Source organism: Gallinula chloropus (genome assembly GCF_964237585.1).
Source record: "Gallinula chloropus genome assembly, chromosome: 14".
In the NCBI taxonomy this organism is placed as follows: Eukaryota; Metazoa; Chordata; class Aves; order Gruiformes; family Rallidae; genus Gallinula; species Gallinula chloropus.
Window position 1 is genome coordinate 8,916,263 of NC_140099.1, and position 23,416 is coordinate 8,939,678.

At 40.3% G+C, this 23,416-nt stretch overlaps 1 protein-coding gene across 7 annotated transcripts in view; it reads right to left on the reverse strand.

The window, feature by feature from the left end:
• Positions 1–1,533: 1,533 nt before the first annotated feature.
• WDR20 (WD repeat domain 20) overlaps positions 1,534–23,416 on the reverse strand; it is a gene marked incomplete at both ends in the record, with an annotated part of 45,128 nt that continues 23,245 nt past the window's right edge. The window contains 3 exons of one of the 7 annotated variants that reach the window (XM_084270609.1): positions 1,534–2,296; positions 13,180–14,457; positions 19,325–19,507. In XM_084270609.1, the coding sequence (XP_084126735.1) occupies positions 2,243–2,296; positions 13,180–14,457; positions 19,325–19,507 (1,515 nt within the window). Of the gene's footprint in view, positions 2,297–3,948; positions 4,027–13,021; positions 14,526–19,320; positions 19,508–23,416 lie in introns of those variants that run through there. The other 6 variants (XM_084270607.1, XM_084270608.1, XM_084270610.1 and 3 more) reach the window with 6 other exon arrangements.

Consider the following 23,416-nt stretch of genomic DNA (forward strand, 5'->3'; position numbering starts at 1 on the left):
TTGTGTGCTGCTCAGCTGTGATTTGTAGCAGGGACATACTCTATCAAAGCACACGTGAGTAGCTGCTACCATTGCCCTGATGCTGGATACTACAGCCCTGTCAGTGCTGCTTTTGCAGCTTCCCAACTGAAGGAGAAAAGTCTTTTAAAGTTACTACATCCTTTCTCAGCTGTTTGATTTTGACTCAAACCATATGAAGCACTTCTACAGCAGGGAGGTAACTACTCTAGACTTCAGTGAGAGGTTCATCTGTATTTTAACAGTCAAACCCACGATGTTAATAAAACAAAACTTCTGAACAATCATCCTGCTCAGTTTCAGTATTTTCCCCATTCCTCATATTTCACAAGAATGATTAAGAATGATAAAGCACAGTTCCATCTCTAATAAAGTAGACAACCTAAATGCTGGCTTACAAACGTATCGGGCAGTTTTCTACACACTAGCTGCTTTACAGGAATAAAACCTGGCTGCAAGTTGCTGCTTCACAGATTTTCATTCATTTTTCTGAAAAAAATTTAACTTCTCAGGCCTGAAAGTGTCTCAAGTTTGCACACAAAAACCACTCTGCCCAGCTTTATCATGGGAGAGCAGGAAGGGCATTAACATGTGATGTGCCCTCAGACACGGCCTGTGCTTACTCGGCCGAGTCCCCATTCCCCGGCAGGTTCCCCTCCGCCTGCCCGCTGCCCGATTCAGGACAAGCCCAGCTGTGAGTGTCGCTACAGAGGGGACAGGGTGGGTACCACTGGCTCCTGTCTTTCTGGGCCTCCACACGGAGCAGCATCCCTCGGAGGGGCGGGGGGGTGTGTAGTCTGTGCAAGAGCTGCCCAGAGCCATTTCCCTGCTGATTAAACCCACCGTGCGCTCAGCCAAGCAGCACTGAGCCACACAGCTCCGCGGGCACGTCTGTCTCTGTGACACTGAGCAGTTTAGGAGCGCTGAATTATAAATGAGACGCCTGATTGAAGACAAACAAGTTGTCTGAGAAAAGCATCTCCTCCACTCTGTGACCTAATTTTAGATTGCCGAGTCAGGGAGCGGCACGTCTGCTGCTGCTGCTGGGTCTCTCGCTTCACAGCTCCCCGGGCAAACACACAGGACTATGTGATCACAAACTCCTTACCCCACAGAGCTGCCTGGCTGCAAGATTTCTGCTGTATGATGTATTTTGAGATAAATCATGAAGAACAAGAGCCAAACAATGTTCTTTCACTTACCTACCTGAAATGCAGCTACATTAAATATGGAGCAATGCTCTAGGTCAGGTGTTTTTGAAAGGAATTTGTTCTACGAAGCTTTGGTGATATTTCTGTACCAAACATTTAATTCAACAAAGGATTGGTTACATCAAAAGTGATCGGATTTAAACAGAAAGTAAACAAAAATGCATATTCAAGATAGTTTAATATGTATTTTCTGAATTAAGAAATATCACTTTCTTAAATGAATGAGAATTTCTAGTGTAATGATCCATTACTCCCCTTCCCCACCACTGAATTACATTATTTATACATATAATACAGAGCCGATTGCAGTTGGAAACAACAATATTAAAATAAATGTTTAATAGATACAAAGGATCTTTTCTCCACAACATAGTTTTTCTGGTGTCTGGACACCAGTTTTAAAGTAATTCTCTATTAGCATTAAACTATTTAAGTGCAAAACAATTTTCTTTTAAAAATCTATGATTGCAGCATCCATCTTCCTGAATAACATTTTGAAGCCAGAAAGTAACGACTTTCATTTTCCATGAGTGCATTCCAGGCTGTCTTCTAGCCATCTCTGGTTAAAAAAATCAGTGCAAAATAAACAATGGTGAAGTACTAGTTTAACCATTGAACTTACTTGAATTTAAGAAACATACTTTATTTTACACTATATATATATATATATGTCTTTTATTTATATATTTATATAGAGAGATTAAATTACACTGGACTTGAAAAGTATAAAGAAAACCAAAAGTGTTACTATTTCTTCCTGCAGCACCAAAGGAAGCCTTTTCTTTTTCTTTTCACATGAAAACTCTTCCTTGGGTGAACAGCCTAGCAGTATTAGCTGTAATAAGAACTCATTACATTATTCCTTTGCAAATTACTATGTGATTCACATAATTCCATGTTTACACTCTGCCACATTATAATTTGTGATGCTCTTTGCCTGAAGAACAGCTCCTGGTTCCACTGTCATTACTTCTTGTCCTGCGTTCAGAGGTTTGCTAGCAGTAGTGTGATGGCTATACTACAGTTCCACTTGGAGAATTGGCCTGGTTTTGGGATGACAATAAACCCTGCAAACAAAGCAGTTTACATTAATCCAGCAAGAGAACCTGGCATTGATTTTATAAAGTTCTTAGCCCGAAGCTAAAACAAGTACAACTTATTTTTACCACTGCTTGCTTACTCTGGACACGGCACCTTCTCTCCTACGAAAGGCTCTCGGCCGCGGTTGCGTCAGTCAAGCAGCGCACAGAGGAGCCTGCAGTAGGGAAGGGAGCGTGTGCGCTTACGGCACGTGGCGAATCTGATCTCAGCATCTGATTTCATCTACCTGGCGCTTTGAGTCATCGTGAACTGTGAAACTCAAAATCATCCACCAAAAATGCCATCAGCAACAAACCCACCTATTCCAGTATCAACCAGTCTGACCCCCCCCACAACGAGCAGGGAAGAGCTCAATCTCTTACATGCTGTTACCTTACTGAGCGTTACAGGCTTTGAATAGAAAAATAGATCATCTAACCAAATATTTATCTTGGCAATTTTAAAAGAGAATGAAACAGTGAGCAGGAGCTCTGTAGAGATTTCCCATTAGGATTTAAGCTTGCATTCAGGAGAACTTTGTACCAGCTGGTTTACCTACGCTGCCATTTGAACAGAACTGGGCCTTTCTTCACCTCAGACGTCGCCCCGCGACTGCGCGGCGCCCTTTGCTAGGCAGGGGCTGCCGCTCCGCATTAAGGCAACGATACCTTAGGGACAGAGATCCACGGACAGAGCCCACCTAGATTTCTGTGTGGCAGCCCCTTATTAATAATCGTTCACATCAAAGTAGCTGCGAATCAGACTTATTTAGGAAAAGCTTAACATCACAATACAGGGTCATTAGTTATAATGAGGAGCCCAGGGGCAGCCAAGCCGGGAGCACACCAGTGGCTCTCACTGTGCGACTCCTCGCTACGTAGGCACCGTGAATGCACTTTTAGCAATTCCTCTCAACAGCTACCAGCTTAGGGTCTTACCTCAAAATCAAGATCCTGTGACTCAGATCCATCAAACTAGACAAGCTCAGGCAGCAATTAGCACACAATGTAGGTCACATCTCCAGAATCTACAGGAGCTCTTTCTTGCTTGGATCTAAGAACTGCCAAGTCATGGCAGATGGAAGAAAACTCTGACTGCAGACCAGAGGGGTCAAGGGTGGGCTGGACTGGCTGGATTCAAGTCATCAAGCTTCTACTAAAACCAAGCCTCTCCTTTTAAAAACCACCTGATCTGCCAGTCCAGGCATGTTAAACCTGGACACATTTGTAGGATTTACAGCAGTCTGTGGGTGTGCATGTGTGTGTGTGTACACACGAGCACACATTTAGTGTTACATTTATATCTAAGGAAGTATGCAGTGCCTTATTGGATGCCCTCCACAGACCACAGCCTCAGGAACTAGAACACCATCTTCATTTTCACTTGTGTAGCAGGTATCTGCTGCTGAGGTAGAACGAAGTGGGTTGGTCTTTGAACTTGTTCGACATTCAGGACGTGCAAAAATTAAAGCCTATTTCACGAGAAGAGAACAAAAAGGTTCCTAGTTATCAGTTAAGGGATAGATGGTGGAAAGGCAGAATTTTAGGGCAAACAAGCTACTGAAGCACTTCTGAAACACTTTTACCACAAAAGTGACGAAGATGAATCAGAACTCTACAGTTCATTGCTGAGGCTTTCTTCAGAAGCCTGTTAAATCCAGCAGCAACTGGGAGGTCTCTCTTGCCAGATTACCTCCACTAAGCAACTTCCAAACACCCTGGAAAAAGACATCCAAAGGTATTATCTGTAGCCTTTAATATATGAGGGATCCCAGCTGTTCACACACAAGTATGAGCTTTGTAAGTGTGCAGAACATCCTAGGGATGGCATAGCAAGAACCCTTTTCCAGCAGGCTCATGACCACGCTAGACAGACCGAGACACGAGCACCAGATTTACACTGTGATGCAACCAGCTGCTGGGAAACAAAACGAAGTCTCATTTTTGTACAACACCTCTAGAAAGAAGGGGCACATACATGGCTTGTTCCCCATGAACACCAGGCATTCTGGAGTTCCTGTTCCAATACCAGGACCAAGGTGTCACTCAGGGCTGGTTTCATCTCCCAGACCAGGAATACTCCCTGCTTTGAAGAGCAGCGCAGGTGGCTCTGGGTAAGGAACTCCTTGAATTAATTCTGCAGCTCTGAGCAGGCAAGCCAGAGGAACACCAGAGTGGAAAGAATCTCAAACCAACATCCTTGTGCGACTGCAGACAGACATTTCAAAAACTTTGCAAGTGTTGCCTTCAAACCTGACCAGACTACAGTGGCAATTCCAGAACTTCACTCCTATGGAAGAGATCGGGAATGTCGAGTTCTTCCAAGTACTCAACTTCGTAAGACATCGTAGAGTTTAGATGTTCATACAAGAATAAGAATCTGGGGTTCAGGCACAGAAGGTTTACTGAAGTGGTGAGTGTTCTCAGTTCCAATAGAATTTTGCCATTCTAGCAGAGCCTTCCAAGCAAGGCCCTTTCAGAAGTTGTGGCAGGTGTTAACACCAGCACCAGAAAGACACATCAGAAAAGCAAGTGAGGGCACCAAAAAAAGCTACCATTTTGATACAGAAGTTACCCTCTAAGAGTCTGACTGCAACACAGGCTGTGGGACTAGAATATCTGTAACCACATTCCCTGGGAATATCATAATGGATAAGGCTATGCAAAAATACAGAAAGCTCCTGCCTGTAAAGAAAGAATAAAGACTAAAGACATTAGACTGCAGTGCTTTCTGTCATGAAACCACCCAGACCAGTCACCCAGGTGGTGGAAGATGGAACAAAAGCTGCAGCAACTTCCTAGTGCAACAGCAAAGCTGCATGGTGTTACAGCTGTGACAGAGAGCACAAGAGAGATGCAACAACTGCAGCTCTGCAAGGCAAGACAGCCCACCAGCTTGGAGTTTGAGAACATAGAGATCGTACTGAGCAAGCAGTAGAAACAAGACTGTTCAAAAAAGTTTTGAAAATAAATGTAGTTTTTTACTTAGTTGTAATTATTTTGTCAGCACGTGGGTCTAGCAGGGGGTGGGACATGGAACAGTAACGAGACCCAAGTCAGGAATTCGATAAAACAATCTTCTTCACAACCTCAGAGAGGGGCTGATGCAACCAAGTAGGTGCTACATCATCTGCCATCTTACCAAAATACTCCTAAGGCTGAAAAGTACTTCTTTCACAGGACAGCGTCTGTTTTCTTACATCACTCAGCCAGCGTGACAGTACTGAGCACAGACTGTTTCAGCACCAGCTGCTAGGGCTACTCTGTGTCTGCAGTCTGACTTCCCAAAACAGAGGGCTTGGCCTATTTGGGAGAAATAGGCTTGCACAGGTAGGAACAAAGAGCCTCAACAAACAAGATCAGTGCGGTTATTTCCACCCAGAGCTGTGGTCTCACCAGAAAGCTCGGGAGCAGCATTACCACTGACCCTCCTCACCACTCAGAAAACCCCAGGGGGAGGGCTTTTACCAAAAAAATTCTACTCATGTTCTGGCCAAAGGTTAATTTTCCCCCCAAAGATATGAAACACAAGGTTTCACAACAGAAACCAGTTCTAAGAGAGACCAGCACATAATTGAGGTTTGAAAAGAAAAGCAATCAGGAAGGTACTACTAAGTAGGAAGCCATCAGGAACTACTGAGTTAATATTTGCTTTGTGTAAATTAGAATGGGATTAATTTGAGCCAAAGATGCAATCACCTGTAGTTTCACTAATCTAGGTAATTAGCTGCAAGTCTGGACAGAGGAGCAGGTTAGTGTGAAGTTCATGTCCCAGTGCTGCTTCCCCAGGCCCTTGGCTGATGCTCAGCCGTGGCCCCGGGCAGGAGCGCTTGCTCAGCAACACGGGCAGGGCAGAACTGCCCCATCTCCTAATTTCTCCTTTGAAATTGAAAGGTAGGAAATAAAACATGAAACAATGTTAAAAACCCCAACACCCTTCTGGGCACGCTTAGTTTAACTGTACGCTTCAGTACTGCAATTCAATGCTTTTTAAAAACATGGTTGACTTGAATGAATGCCCAGTCAGGAAGGACATTGACTTGTTAATCCTGTATGAAATAACCAGAAGAACTAAGACTGTCTTACTGCCTGCCTGTAAGTAGCTATTCTTGTCCAGAATAGTGATATTCCTGGAGTGATTAGAAAAAGTAATCTGGGGCGAAATCTCTGCTGGCCCAGAGGCCCCAGTCCACTGCAGCATCTGAACAACAATAATATGCCAAAACAGAGATTTTTCACATCTGTTCAAATTGCTGTAGTCAAATCAGCTGAACTGGTTTTAAGACTTGCATAAACAACATTGCCACCAGTTTCTTATCCAAATGAATCAGCATTTATTAGCATCAGTCTCTGAGCTGCAAAGACTCGTTAGTCTCTAATGAAACTGTAAAGTAATGGACAATGTTAAGGGAAATGCCTGCTGAAGGTAAAATGCCAGAGAGAACTCCTCTGCATGGGATTTAGGGCGACACAGCAAAGCTGCTATCTTTACAATCTGTATGTTTGCTAAACAGAGTTTTAAATACATTATTGGTCTTCAATTTGTGTGTCATCCCCCCCTTTGTTCTAGCAGCGTTACAGTAAAGTATAAATGCTTAAACCATGTGACACCAGATCCTGTAAAATCAGGCAATAGCATCAAGGTTTCACTTTCAAAGGAGCTTTCTCCTGACAGGGGTGTTACCAGCAAAAACCAACAAAAGCCAAGGCTGCTAGAAAACAAGCAGTCTAAGACTAACTACAAATCTGTCCAGTGCTGTTAGGTGAGATAAGTTTAAGCCCAGTATGACTGGCAAATGGAAGATAGACATTTTCCAGATGAAAAAAATACTTAAGATGCAACTACTTGTGTGCTGGGAAACACACAAAGGCCTGTTGCCAGCAGAAACCTGATTTGGCTCAAGCAATAGGACCTGAAGGTTCATTTAAATAGTAAGGGCTTGTGTACTTCAGAACAGTTGTTTCTCTAGTGTCCTCAAACTGCAGAGGTTTGTAAGGTTTAAAATTTTCAGATCAGAAAATCATGGAACTGAGATAGACCAGGGAAAGCCGCAGGGGAAAGCATATGACTTCAGGCAACCCCATTTGGGTTAGCTGTAAGGTAAGTGTGATTTAGCAGGAGGAAAAGTTTGACCAGCATCTACCTAAAATCAAAACCCAGACAATAATGTGATCATACAGGTTATCTCCTTGAGAATTTTGTGCATTATTAAATGAACACAAGCAAGAAGACACATTCATGTTCCAAGACATCGTCTGCCAAAGCACCTTCTATGATTTCAAAGTTAGATTTGTTTCATGCTCACACTGACTGCTTAGAAACTGGTTTGGTCAAACAGTTCAGGCACCACTTGATGCAACTGGAAGTTTCTAGAAGCTTTGAGGATGAATTTCATTTTGTTCATGTTCTTAAATACATGTATGTGTCACATAGCAGACAAGCACAGGAGACAGTATCTTCTGAGGTACCAGAATGTTCTCAAGCTCACATAACGATGATTTCTCATTCTCTGATTGGTTAATGCAGGAACCACTGCTGCAAGGGTGATGCAATCCCATGTCCACTCAGGTGGAAGGGTCTTGAGTCCTTATCTAATTTGGTTCCAAGACATTTTGAGACCAAAGTTTTCGACTAGTTCAGTTCTAGTTGAGCCGAGTTTATTTCCAGACCAGCCAGTTTCTCTAGGCAGCAAACATCTGAATCATCTGAGTAAGGCCTATCCTCAGGGCTGTAAATTCAGCCTTCGGTAGTTAAGTGTTCTAAAGATCTAAAGCTGGAAGAACATACCCTGCACCAGAGTCCACAGAGGAAAGAGCTCCTGTAGAGTCCTAGAAGGAATGACAATGCTCTGCCCCAGCTCCTATCTGACAGATAGGCAGAGAGACAATAAGCACGCCTGTGTTTTACTGAATCTGAGTTTAAAACAGTCTGATAAGTGGTTTGTTAAGTATTCTATTTCATATTACTCTAGTCTTAAAAGAAAAGTAAATAGCATGAGACATGACCTTATCAGCAAGATAAACATCAAAATGTATGCACTGTCTTGAGATGAAGTGAAACATTTACTCAGAGCAGGTTACAGGATGCGATCAACTTTAGTTTAGAATATGGCAAGTTAACAGCTTTCATCGTGGCCACTTGTTCAGCACAGTATGATAGCTTAAGACCACTAAGGACTGCAAGATAAATTAAAACTCAAATGTGGAAAGGACTATTGAAAGTTATTTACATTAACAGTTCAATCACACATTTTTATTTAACATCAGTATACAGAGGACAACCCCAGCAAGTTATTTTGTAATGTCAAGTATTTAGTAAAGTTCTTCAGCTGTAACAGTGACAATAGAACAGCTAAAAATAAGCAGTATGAAACAAACATAATCTTAAAATTATAAATATACCAACAATACTTCTTAAAGCTTAATTATTGCAACAGTTAAATTAACAATAGTTCATGTTAGAAAGGCTCTATGAAATTTATTCAAGTTGTCGAGAAATTAGATGGAAGTGTAAAAAGGAAATACATATGAATTTTACTTCTGATTTTCACTAAAGGTAGTCAATACAATTTTGTACAGTATCACCTAACATGTCAATCTTAAACAAACTCCAGTATACAGAATTCATAAAATGCAGAAAAAATAGTTTAATCTTTACACGTAAATTGACAGTAAATTAACTGACACAGATTTTATTATTGTAACATAAGCAGGCCAGCATTTAAAATATTAATTTAGTAGCTTTATGTTGTTAAAGGGGCAGACATACACAGTCATTCCAAGTACATAATCGATTTTTAAGAGGTGGTAATTCAGAACACGGGTTTTCTAAAAAGTGTTTAGTAAAAGTCAATGTTATTTCCTAATGCAGACATCCCCATCATAAAGCCTGTACAGGGTTATGGTCTCTCCGGGCTTTCCTGGAGCCGCTAGTCACGCCATCTCTCTCTCACACACTCACACACACACACACACACACGCCTTGCTATAAATATCACACCAGTGTACTAGGGTTGGGTTCACCCTGACGATGCGGGTATGCCATGTGCAACTTTGCTATTATGCACATTACAGAAAGCTTCAAATTTCAGCATGGTAACCTGAAGTCATACAGCTGTGTTTCAGTTTTACTATAATCATCCCTGAAGTTTATACAGATACCGTATCACGTTAAAAGAAATCTATTTGATAGTACTTAAATACCAGCAATTGAACTTCAATTGTAATGATGAAATGCTCCTTTCCATTGAGGAAGAATTAGTATGTATAGCTGCTCATCTCACTCAAATATAGTACATGAATGGTTAAGTACTTTCACTAAAACAGAAGTCAGACTACAACATGATACTGTACTACAATTGTAGTTAACTAGAAAATTCAAGGATGTTATAATTTAAGTCTAAGTTTTCCTGTACAATAAGTCAAATAAATAAATTGCATGTGCATTTGTTGTACAAAATGGTAGCATGTTTATCTTGCTAGGTTATACACTGCCATTTCACCTGCTCGTGCACCTGGCCAATCTTACCTTGAGCTTTCTCAAAGGAAACAACCAGTCGGCAACGCTTACCGGAGTCACTGAGCACGATGGTGAATCGGTAACTCTGAAGCCAAACACAGAAACACGTGGTTTCTCTGAGCACTAAGTTCAGAGAAAACCTGTTTTGCATATCCAGGTACCGCTTTGGTTTTTGGGGGTGATGTTGGGCTGTGGTTTTGTGGTTGGGGTTTTTATCCGTTTCTTGTGGGGTTTTTGTTGGGTTTTGTTTTGGGTTTTTTTTTCAATTGCTTCTGCAGGTCCTGCAATTCAGCTTGAAGTAACACGTGAAGTTCACCTTGGTTCTTTTAAACTTCATTTTATACATTTTCAGATTAATACAACAGTTCTGTAATCCCATTTAGATGGAGAAAAGACAGAAGGAAGGGGAGACAGCTAACTGTCACCACGTTGAGAAGAAAGTTCACGTTCCTGTTAAGGCAACCTATTTTTCTCACCACCCTGAACCTCTGTCCTCAGCAACAGGCTAACATGAAGTGGAACCAGACAATTGAAACTAATGAACCCTGAGCCTCATTCAACGTGTTTCTAACCAGATCTGGCATTCACTTCACCTCACTCCCCTTAGGAGGCAGGGCAACAGTTCTGGAAGTGCAATGCAAGGATGGTACATCCAGTGAGCAAGCTCAAGGTATGATTATGTATACACTGAAGTAGTAATTTGGAAAGTTGATAAACAGTCAGGACACTCTGTGAGCACCATACAGCCTATCAGCTATCATAAGGATCATGGCTGAAGAGACATTTCTGGATATTTTTTTCCACTAAGGGCAGCACCAGCCCAAGCAGAAAACAGAGAGAACTTGTCGTACACTGTCCAATCATCCAGCACGTCTTTCGATGGCTATTAAAAATGAGAGGGAAAGGTAGCACTGGCTCAATGGAAATTACTTTAAAACACTGCAAGCCTGCTTCAGTTTTCCATCCAATTCTTTCTTTAGGCTGGCAGTGGCATGAATTTAATGAGGGCCTTTTGAGGCAATGATGGAAGCAGCAGCAAGATTCAGAGGCTTTCACTCTAGAGTTGGCAGACAAAAAAGTGACTAAGTTTTAAGATCACTTGGGGACCCATTTTTCAAAAGGAAGACTAGAAATAGCAGCTTTAAACCCCAGAGTAATGGGATAGCCTAGGATAAAACAGCTGGCGAAACAGAAATGCATGGTATATAACCCAGTAAGAAAGACATTACCATGAGTGTTTTATACTTTGACAATTTTCATTAAATAAAATCATTAAGTGCTTTCCTATAAACAAAAATGGTGCTTATAACGTCCTTCTGGCACAAATATTTTCCTATCAAAGCCCTGTAAACATGCCACCAAAATTTAGTTTTTACCAGCAGAGTGAGCTCACTAGAAATGCAAGTGAAATCAGAAAAACAAATTCATTTGAAAATTTCTAAGTAAATACTTCCTAAACAATATGGCATTTACATTAGTGTGCAATATATTCATTTTGAAAGTGATAACTTCAGCATGAAAATTACTTACCTGTAATTAAAGTTTTCCATATTGGCCAATACATATATCCTGATTTTTGGTACTGCATACTTTATCTCTGAAATATTTGAAATGTCATATTCCAAATCAAAGTCAATACACAAACATATTTAAGTTATACCCAGTCTAACAAAACCCACCTCAGCCACTGAAAATAAATTTAACAGTGTAGTGTTTAGTAGTATGCAAGGGAGTCTTAGAACAAAAAGAAAATATAGGTCCCAACAGGATTTGAGGCACTGCTGCATGTGTATACAGTTAGTTCATAAGACACATGAACTGCATCGAGTCACAGAAGCAGTAACTGCTTTAGGACAAACTTTTAAAACAGTTTTTAAAATAGTAGGGTTTTTTTTTTTTGGGGGGGGGGGCTATTTTTTTTTTTAATATCTCCTTAAATTAATGCTGGATCTGTAGTGCTTTGGCAAAAAAATACTTTTAGGTGATGCCCTCTTCCCTTCTCCCCAGGAAAGGGTTTACAACTTTTAGTTTTAGATTCAACCTTTAAATATGCATTAAGATGCAGAGTGGATGTAGTGCTGTCTGCATACCTACATCGTGGCAAAGCTGCTAACATCTCAAAGAAGCTTATTTTATAGAACAGTTTTAAAAGTAATTACTGAGTTTTACTCCAACATTTATAGCAATGAAGATGTGGTATATAAATATATACAGTACCTCCACTTCATGTCAGGTTTATGAACCAAACAGCTAAAACCTAATGAATGGCAGATTTCATTTAGGTTTCCCAGTGTGGCAATATTCAGGTATTGCCAGAGTACTTTTCCTTCAGGTGATAACCTACATGCCCTTTCAGAAATTTTCACAGAAATAATGGTCCTCTTTGCTCAATCAGCTCTGGTAATGTTTTCACAGCTGTATTCCTTGAAGGTGTTGGTGGCAAAAAGCTACTGCAGCACAATATACTTTTATTAAAATCATCACCAAGTTTAGCTTCAGTCAAAATTTGGCTTGCTCTATGTTGGACAGGAGAAAACCAAACTTCTACCTGTGTACAAGTGCAGTAAGAGTTAAAACCAGTAATACATTCTAATGAACTTTCAACTGATAGGAGAGGTGCCATCAAAAAGCATGAGCTTGTGGATGAACAAACAGCCTAACGAAACTGACAGTAACCTAACACTGCAGCTACCCAGAGAAAGCTCGTGTGATTTTCCCTAACTTAAATCAACTTTAATTAAAAATTAAAGTTCCTTGATAACACTGATTCAATTTCAAGAGCGTAAACTACAGCCAGTAAAGGGCTCTCAAACCTGTGCGTGCAATGGCTGGCGGTGTAATAAGAAGTGGCTGGACATTAATGGCTGGCAGCCACAGAAAAGCACGGAGGAACAAAACGCTTTGGTCTGAGTTTTTTCAGAGGCTCACGTTTCTCATTAGACTTAAAAGCAGCAGCTTTTCATAAGCTACTCTCACTGGGAGTGCTGTGTTTTGTAGAAAACATTAGAAGGATTATAATTATTTTAGTGATTGACAGGTTTTACTTTGATTTTTACATAAAGAGCTTTCACCATATTGTTGTTATGCTTAAGTATAAGAACACTGATCAATAGTTTAGATGCACAGTATTTATTTCTTCTGCTGGAAGGCAACTATACTTAATAATTGTATCCAAGACACTTCAAATCATTCAGAAATATGGCATGCAGTATCCAAAAGTATGGCTCTGAGGATTTATTTTTTTTTACATTAAGCATAAAGAAATTTTATATTCAACATTCATTTATATTTCAAGAAAACTACCTATTCAGAGTTCTAGTTCTTTGATGCAGCATTAAGGATTAAAACTTACCACTTTACCAGGCCTTGCCCATGTGCAAATAAATCCCTCCTGACAAGCAGTGACTATACAGTCTTCAAGAAAAATTAACACAGTCAGTCTTTCATGTGCTATCTTTTTACAGATAAGAGGCTCTAACAAGGGAACATCTTCCATTCGGGGACAGAGAGGTGTTCCCAAAGTTTTAGCTGGGTCCGTTTTGGTTTTAGTAACTAGGTTCAGTTTGTCACTGCTCTTGCTAGATATATGTCCCATGCTATGATTTCTCTTGTGATCTTTTTCATGGTGTCTTTCCTTCCGATCGTGTAGCGATAAGGTTGCAAATTTACTAACGCCAGAAGCAATGGCACCATCCATGACACTGCTTTTACTGCCAGCATTTGAGACTGCAGAGTGTGGAAGGCTGTTTGACCGTGGAAGAGGAGGGGGTACAGAGTTTCCAGGTGTTGTGATACTGTTTCCATTACTTCCCGGGTTAGTTCCACCACTTCCAGCAGGTGGACTTGTGGCATTCATGACATTTGTATGTGTCCTTGCTCTTGAGAGAGGTTGGTGGGGGAAGAGGATATCTTCTGTAAGATCCCACAAACAGAGCTGTGTGTCCTGGCCTACTGAACCAAATCTATACGTAACACTTACTGGACGACTGTCTGTAGAGTTCCTTTTGGATAGCCTAGATTGCGTACTATTTGCTCGATCTCTGCCAAAGTGAAGGTCTTGGAAATCCTCATCACTTCCGCTAAATTCCATGGGGTCACTCTCTTCTACACTAGTGGTATATGGATCAAACGCAACCACACTGACCCACGATTTATGTCCGTGGCCTCTCGCTATTACTCGACAGTCCACGAAAGACCAAACTGTTACCAAGTCATCCTCTCCACCTGTCACTATGTATTTCCCATCGGGACTCCAACACACACACAGCAGTCCTCCAAAGTAGCTTTTCATTGTACCATGCAATTCCACCGAATCAAAGTTAAACACACGGAGAAAACCATCCTGGCTCACACACGCCAAGAACTTCCCGTCTGGGGAAAAGGCAAATTCATTCAGGGCACCCTCACCCACTGTCCATTTAAGCAGAGGGTTTCTTGTGGATTTACTCTTGCAAGTGTGAACTGCAAAACTTTCTCCTTGTTTAAGTAGCTGGTAGTGCGGGGCTGTGGTACCACAAGTGTGCTCCACGTTATACAAGTACATATTGCCACTGGAATGAGCTACTAGGAAAAGGCTTTCCGAACCTGGTACCCATTTTACACAGGTTACTCTGGACTTGTCTATTAGTCTCTGTGAAAAACAAAGAAGATACACATCAGAAAGTCTGAAAATTAAAGTTTTAATGATTAACTGTAAATCTGAGCTTTCAGGAGGGATGGGGAAGGATACTTAACCAAAGTGAACTCTGCTTTCTAGAGAGAAGGTATATGCTACTGCATTTGCAAAAACTTTTCAGGCAGTAAAAAGGAAATTATTTTTAGACAGTGCTACCAAAGGTTATTGTTATGGGCCAGTCACACAACGTACACACTTCAATCAAGCCAAACTGTTGTTGTAAATCTAAAGGTAGTGTTTTAAAGTTTATTTTTTGCTGTGTAGGTTGAAGAGAATGAAAAGGAAACAATCAAGAAAACACAGAGTGAGCTAAAGGGAAAAAAGGTAGTTACTCATCTGTACTACACAGCAAACAGGTTAGAAATCAACAGCAGTACATTTAGATACTAGTTTTATCTGAAGTCACAAAGGAAGTCCATCCTCTGAAGGAAGGAAAAAGAGGCTTTAGAAGCCTTTATCAGCTTTTACGGATTCAGGGAGCAAAAGCTCCATATGCAGGAAGACTTATGTGGCTGAAATGTCAGTAGTTAACTGCACACGTGGTTCAGTGAATTCAGAAGGCACCATATGCTCTTCACCATCCAATTACATTTCATTCATTAGTCAAGGACCTGTCAGTACTCTCAGTTATCACCTGATTAAGAAGTTTATTAAAAAGTTTTTCTTTAAAGGAGAGTCCATCATAGCACAAGAATGAACACACACACATTGAACAAAGATTCCTTATTGTGTCTTCAATGCTGTAAGAACTGAGAGACAAAGTTTAACTCCTTGAGTTTGCTAGTGCAGTTCTGGTGGACTTCTAAAACTTACCAAGTCACCCATGGCATCACTCAACTGCATCTTGGAGACAAGTAATTCTTTACATGCATATTCAACATTTGTATTTGGCACAGATTGATTATAGGCTGAAAGAAGAGCTGAACTACACAAAAGGCAAGAATGCAAATACTAAGAAACTAAGAAAATACCAGAACAAGTTGCAAAAGTGTTAACAAACAAAGAAGAAACAAAAAACCACAACCCAAAACCCCTTGCTATACTGTTTATCACAAAAACCCCAAAAACGTACCAACCCAAGCTCATGAACAATACATTGCTGTTACCCATTCTGGGCTTGTAACTATCACAAGAAAGCAACACGTGCTCATTTTAGGTTGCACTTTTGCCCATACTGTTACTGCTGTAACAGCAGGCAGCCTCTCTTCTCTATTTCTCACTGGTTAAACAGGCTGCTTTGTACATGAGAGCTGAGACATGTAACTTAATATGGGAATGCTTCTTCAAATGCAGCAGCTTTAAAACAACATGTTCTTAGCTTCTGTTGTGGTATTTGAACTAGTTTGTCATCTGCTCATTGATACGTATCATTCATGCCTCAGGAACAATGACATCAGACATATCAGACAGTTACCTGGTACACACCAAGAGAAAAGGGACAGGGAACACCATCCCAGCTGGCTTGCTATAGGCTACAATCTTCTCATTACAAAACTACCCCTAATATGGCCACAAAGTAAAATTTCTTGCTCCCCTTTGCTAAAGCAACTCAACTCAACATACCACCTCTACTCATAAGAGCAGCTGATCAACTTTCATACTAGAAATAGCATTTTAAGTCCATAATCATGTTGGGCTACATGATCCTAAATATTGTACATAAGTCCTGAAAACCTGATCTTTACCTCAAGAAGGTTGTGAGCAAAACAGAAGATGGCAATCTGCAGTGAGAACAGATTAGCTCAGAGACAAGATGCAGAGTGACTTTAAGCTGATAGACAGCAAGGGACTACAACTCATCCCCTTCTCAACCAGAAGAACTCTGAATTCAGCAAGAAGATAAAACTCTTAAATTCTCAGGTTTTAAAAGCTTTCAACTGGGCTCACACACTTCTGCAGCACACCCAAACAAGACCATAAGACTGGCAGATGCATTGTAAGAACAGGCTGAATGCAGTATCAGGCAAATCAGCTGAGCAGCTGGGATAAGGAGCTTACATTCAGTTTGGTGAAAGAATAGTAAGTGCAGGAACTTCAGTCACCACTCAGGAAGACAAGCCAAGGTTATCTTCGTAGCCATGTTTTGAGCAAGCTTGAAGGGACAAAATTAGAGGCATAGGCCACAGAAAAGCAAAAAAAAACTTGAGGTGACCAATGACTAGGCATTTAGCTCTGACAAAGAGCTTTGGAAACACAGGTATAGGAAGTTTATTAGGAAAACACCCAAACAAACAGCTTAAGGCTTCAGTTTAAATAATAAAAAAAAAAGAGAGAAAGAAAGGTAAGTCAATTGGCTAGCTTCAGAATAACCATCATTTGGAAACAACTGAAGCTCTGAGGTATACTTGGTTGGTTTGGGGAATAAGAAGACATCACTAATTTAAATGACACAGCTAGAAGGAATACCACCATTGACACAGATTGATTTAGGTAGGCAGCCACAAACTGCACAGTATCACTCCCCTCAGCCTTTCAAGTCCCTATTGTCTTCTGTGTCAATAGAATTTAAAAGAAAGGGGGGGAGTGGAAGAGTAGCAAGTTAAAATTCAATAGCCTTAATGCAGTCTAAGTTGAAGATAACCTGTGTCATAACCAGTTAAGTTATTTCACATATGATTAAGATTGCTTTACCACAGGTAACAGTCAAAGCAGAGCTTTGGGCTACCTGAATCACCAAATTAGTAACAGGGCAGGTGGTGAATTCTGTTACCTCTAGCACTGAATCTGTCAAAAGATGTAAACACTCATTTAGACCACCTTCTGCCTACGAAGACATATTTATTCTCAAACTATCTAAACTCTAAATATATTCAAAATCCAACAGGCCCCTTTATCTTGAAGCAAGCAAACTGGCTGAAACATCAAATGATCACTGATATTTCTTTGAAATAGCTTTTAAATACAAGCCAGAACTTCCAAACATGCCTAGGGCAAACTTCAATACCATAACTGACAGATTAAAAACACATAAAAGCTTTAGATTTAGTTGTAACTGCAGATAAGATCAATGTAGGAAACAAGAATTTGTCATTTAACTCCAGTCTCCTGTGCACATCACTTTGGTAGCACCGAGCAAATCCTTATGTTAGTTTTGTAGAAATCATCTCATTTAATTTCCACCAAAATGTCAAAGGATGTATTCCACCACAGGAAGTGAAAAGGCAGCACTGTCTAGTGGAACGTGGCTTCGGTGCTTCCATCATTTGTGGACTGCCCCAGCAAGTACTCAGCCTGCAGCACAGCTTGACACTGTAGATGCCATACAGTAAACACCCAGACATGTAAAGATGCACTGGACCTTTAAATGTTTCTGCAGAAGATGTTTTTCCTCAAAGCAAATCTAGTTCAGCTACAAGAGTGGGAACTACTCTGTGACACAAAGCTCTAGCTGTTTATGGTATCAGAGCAGTAATTATACAAATAACTACTGTTCCCAGTGGTGACACTGCACCAATAAGAAAGTTTTGGGTTTTGTTTGGGGTGGGGTGCATTTTATTGGGGGTTTTAGTGGAGTTGTTCCCATCCCTTTTTTGTTGTTTTGTTTGAGGTTTTGGGATTATTTCTTGGGGGAAGTAGGGGCAGTATTTGCAGGGGGAGGGGGTGTTAGGACAATGCTAAAATGAGCATTTCAACCACCTATACAGAGGTTTCTACCAGGCCACTCTGTGCAACATGAAGAGATTCTCCAGCACTGTTTCCCACTCAACACAAGCAGAGAGACAGAGCAGGTGGGAAAAGGCTAGGTAAGAAGAAAAACACCCCCCTTCTGATCTAGATGTAGCTACTTTTAGAAAGCTGAGAAGGAATTAGACAGTTCTAATTATAAATCATCCCCATTGAGAACAATAATTCACTCTTCTTTGCACAAAGACAGAACAAGGCAACACATCTCTCCAAGGTGGGAAAGAGCCTTGCTCAGTTTGAAAGCTGAGCAAGGCTTAACTTCATATGCCAAGCTCCTATCCAGACACCTGCAAAGCTCTTTGCTCTTAGCCCCTGACAACTGACATGCAGTTTGATTAAAACACAAAGAAGCAAACCCCCCCCAACCCAAAAACCCAATCATCCCCTCAAACCACCCAAAATCCCATAGCTCATCTTCTGCAGAAAGTGCTGTAAAAAACCCCTGTACCAGTTATCAGGCATCCAGCCACTTCTGAGAATGCCAATGCTAGCAGATAATTAGAGCCAGTGGTCTTGTAACTTGGCATTAGCACCTTCCCCACTGCACTCCCTTCCATCTTCCTTTATTGCCCAGAAGCAGGAAAAGCTGATGGAGAGTTTCTTTAGGAACATCACATGGCCAAGACCTCGTAAGCCTTCAGCTTTTCCTATGCACCGTTCAGCTTGGTACCCTAGTCTCCTCCAAGAAAACTTTTAGGAATCCTTGATATAGTTTCTGTTGTAACATCCTGACCATAAAAACTGTTATTTTGACATGATTAAATATTCTGACCATAATATATTATGTTAAAAGGGGCTTAAATGTTGTCTTTATCTGAACTGGAATCCTCAGAAACAACTGACTGCAGAGCACATGCAGCATCATTTAGATTTGTAGACCTTTCTTCCCCACTGGTTAGCTGTCATTAGCTCTAGTTACAGCATTACCCAAACTAGAAAGTCCGAATTTCTAATCTTTTCCCCAAAAGATTCCTTCATGAATAACATTTTTCTGTAGTGTTCCAAGCCAATGAAAAAGCTGAAAAGAAAGGTAGTGACTGAATCATAAGCTGTATAGGCAAACGGAGCCATCTCCAGAACTCTGAGAATCCAGGATCACAAATACATTGCATGCAACAATGTTAAGAATTCTACTTACTTCCTCATTAAATAATTTGCTAGTTTCTTTTTTAATAGGGTCTATAAGTTGGACCTGGCCTGCAGAGAAGCCCACTAGAAGAGACACACTTTCTGCTGTGGCTGTTAAGTGATTGAAGTCATGGCATGTAGGTTGTGTTCCTTTGTATATCCTTTTGTCTATTGGTTTACTCAAGTCCGCAGCCTGCAAAAAGAGCAAACAGAATTAAGACAGTTTATCACAATGTGTGCACATAACCACTTCTATTTGCCAATAATGCTTATTCTAAGCAACAGTTCATGCTGTTACAGAACCCTACTTTAAAAAGCAGCTTTACACTAGACCTACCCTAGCCTTTGGAACTACATCATGTGACAAACAACCACCACCATCCAGTTACACAAAGGCTCTAGCGAGTCCTCAAGATCAACCTATCCCCAGGTGGCTTCTCCTACCAGAAGTGGCATTCCATCACAGACTCAAAGTATCTTCTACTTTCCTGGTAGGACCTTTCTCAATATTGAGTACAACCAATTTTGAATTCAAAGTAGCATATCCTCAATCACTTGATTCTTGTATTGCAAGTCCATTGTTTTATAATGGGCAAATACATGATACTGGTCTCAATAATTAAAAAAAAATATCAACTAGATCCTAAGAAAGCATTTCCTAAGAGCACTTACTCAAGATGCTGATACAGTTATTGTATTAAGCCATTAAGCTACAAAGTAATTGTGCTTCTAACACTGAACACAGAATTCAAATATAGCTCAGACAAAATAAGTGCCAACAAAACTGAGGAACTTCAATATAAACAACTGAAGATCTGGTACAGAAGTGTCAGAAGAATCAAAAGGCACAGAAAGGCAATTTAAAATGCTGTTGTGTAACCCATGTTTATCCCCGTATCACTTCTGAACAGACAACCTCATCTTTCATCACCCAGAGATTAAAACCCACACATTTAATATGCAAGATCATACATCAGGTTCAACTTCTTTTTTTTTGTTTGTTTTTTATTTTTTTTTTAAACTATCTATTTACTAGGTTTGGAGACTGTAATTAGAAAGCTACAGATACTCAACAATATTACAGACCTGAGATGTAGCTGTGATTTTGGACTCCGATTCTAATTTTCATACATACTTTTTCAGTATTTTTAGGCAGAGGAAATCAGGCCAGCAACATAAGAAATAAAACTTCTTTGAGGAAGTGGACAAGCTTCACATAAAAGAAAATTACTCCAGCGTATCCTTCATCCTTCAAGGATGAGGTCTAAAGAGCAGCACATCCTTGGTGTGGTCAGTAGGGAAAAATCATAGCTACCCGCACAGTGAATCATATCAGGTGAGCCATTTCCAAGGCAAATTTAACTATGGAATACACATGAGGAGCATATATATACAACATTATTAAAGTTGCAGTTATGTTTTGCAATGTGTATTATAAACCAGTTTAATCAGGCATATGGTTTCCTAGTTGAAAACTCCAAAATGAGGTGTTGTATTTCAACATCTAAAGTCAGCAGATTAAAAAGTTATTCTTCAGAGACCAGAGATCCATTACAAGCTAAAAAAGAATATTAGCAATACCTCTTCAAGGAGAACTTAAATAGAATACTATCTCTACTGGGAGATCGTGCATGCCTATCAAGGAGCATTCACAGACAGATGTTAAGTCTGTAACATGAAGCTGAAAGATCAGATCCTAGAGGCCATGCAGTTATCTCTTACAGTGTGTACAGTTCCCTTGACCTGTATCACTACAAAATAAGTGCTACCAAGAGATAACTCTCTAAATTGAGTTAGCTTTTTTGTATAATGGTCTTCCAGCTAGAAACACATAGATGCATCCCTCTGTACCTCAAAGAAACGTAGAGTTAACAAGGTTAACCTATAGGACTCAAGGTTGTGTCCTCTGGACCAAAGTTCCAGCAGGACTCAATGCCTAATCCCTTTTCAAGTACACAGAACTCAGCCTGAATCAGAACCACCACAGACTCTCACAACCAGCAGAAAAAACAGGTATTCCCAGGTTCATTTTCAGAATCCTCACTATCATAGAATGGTCTTGCTCTTTTGTCTGGTTGAGGTTTTACACCACTAGCTTTTGTTTTTGTTGTCCACAAATTTAGGGAAGTGAAGTTCCCCATCTTCTGAAACTGTGTAATAACAGATCAAGCAAGACATGAAATTCTGATAAATTAAATCTAAGCACAGACTTCACAGTGCTTGTTCTAGCTGTTTTCTGAGAACCAGATGGCAGTGACAATCTGTCTGAACTTAAATGGAGTATAAATAAACTAATTTAACCCAGAATTAACCAGCTTGTACTGACAGGGATGCCCCACCTTTTATTTACATGCAGCTAGCGTTTTCAGGTAGAATGCAGTTGCCCATTGGAGATAAGACAAATCTACAAGCACAACAGTACTGTTTTCACCTTGATCTTTCTTAATTGAAAAGCAGGGTAGAATCAATGAGCATAAGAGCTAGGAGACATATTCTTTATTTCTGCACAATTGAATGCTGCTGTTGGATTTTGGTAAGAGCAAGAAAAGCGTTTACTCATAGAACTCAATCGTGCCTTGGACTCAGCATTTCATTAGCTCATGGCTAAGTCCATTTGCAATAGTAATTTTGTGGATGATCTGATACTCCACAAAGAGCTTTTACATGAGATCCAAGTCAGTAACTGTCACATCCAAGGATATGACACTACTGAACAAGGTGATGTGAACTGCCCTCCTTTCAGAAGAATGGTGATGTATTTTGAAAAAGAACAGAAAGATCTTGGACTCAGGTGTTACCAAACATGGAAGCTACAAGCACAGGATGAGGCATCCTCACCTCTACTTGTGCTGGTAGCAAGCTGTTTGCATGCTTCCCATCCCAGTTCCTTTATGATTTTCTTCTGAAAAACACTCGGTACTATTCCAGTAGTTCACCTTGAGAAACTGACTCCATGTGGATGATTCATGATGAGACCAACGCTTTATAATCATGACTGAAAGAAGGTTGGAGCACCTAATGAAAGGCTAAGCGTCAATACCATCCTTCCTTAGAATAAAAATCTGTGCAAGCCATTGAAGTACAATTTAGTTAACTAAGACTCAGGTATTAGCACCTAGGCCAACTGATACAGGCATTAGAAGCTTGTTCCTTCCAACACACAGTGGTATTTCAAGTACCCCTTGGACAAAGGAACAAGGAATAATGGTTATCAGGAACAACAAGAACAGAGGAATGTCACACACCACCTGTCTGAAGTCAGTGATACAGGTGAAAAAAACTTGGGTACCTTGGGCATCAACAGCTTCCAAGCCCTGTCTCTGAACAGATTAAAACACTCTGGAGAAGGAAAACTGACCAACTTTGCCACTTAGGCAACATAAAATGTGAGCCACGTAACTGTTTTGGGGACTGCCCAGTCCCATTTAGTTAACTCTCACAGTATGACAGTTTAACAAAACTACCCCCACTCTGCTGGGGTAGGGAAGGAAAAAAAAATCCAACAGTCCAGCACTTGCCCATTCAGCCTGAATCGTGACTTCCAGCAGAAAGGCAGTCAAATGGAGCATCTTACCCACAGCTTTAAATACCTAAGCACTAAAAAGAAAATGTACAAAAATCCCAACAACAATATATTACATCAGCCTGAATTTAAGTTTTCAGATTCTGATGTTTGAAATGTCTGATTAGGTTGGGCAGCAATAACCTTGGGTCTGTAAACCAAGATTAATATCTGTCCAAGATTCATTCTCTTTATGTACTATTGATCCATGACTTAGAGATTTCATACTAAGACCTCCCAAACAGTGAATCACATTAAATGCTGATTTGAAATAATCGTGCTCCTTGACAGATGTGATTTCTTCCTGTATCTTTTCTTTTCCCAACTTACATCTGCAGCTTTCTGCAAATTTTAGTTGAATCAAATGTATCACAGATGCTACATTTCCTTCCAAGCTAAAAAATATCTTCAAGATCAGAAAGAAAAAAAGTTATTCACTTATCTCAAATAATTTCAACTGTAGTCATCAAAATGCTTTCCTTAGATACGTTATAGTATTTAATACCACATTTGCCAGGAGACCAGATTTCAATGGGTCAT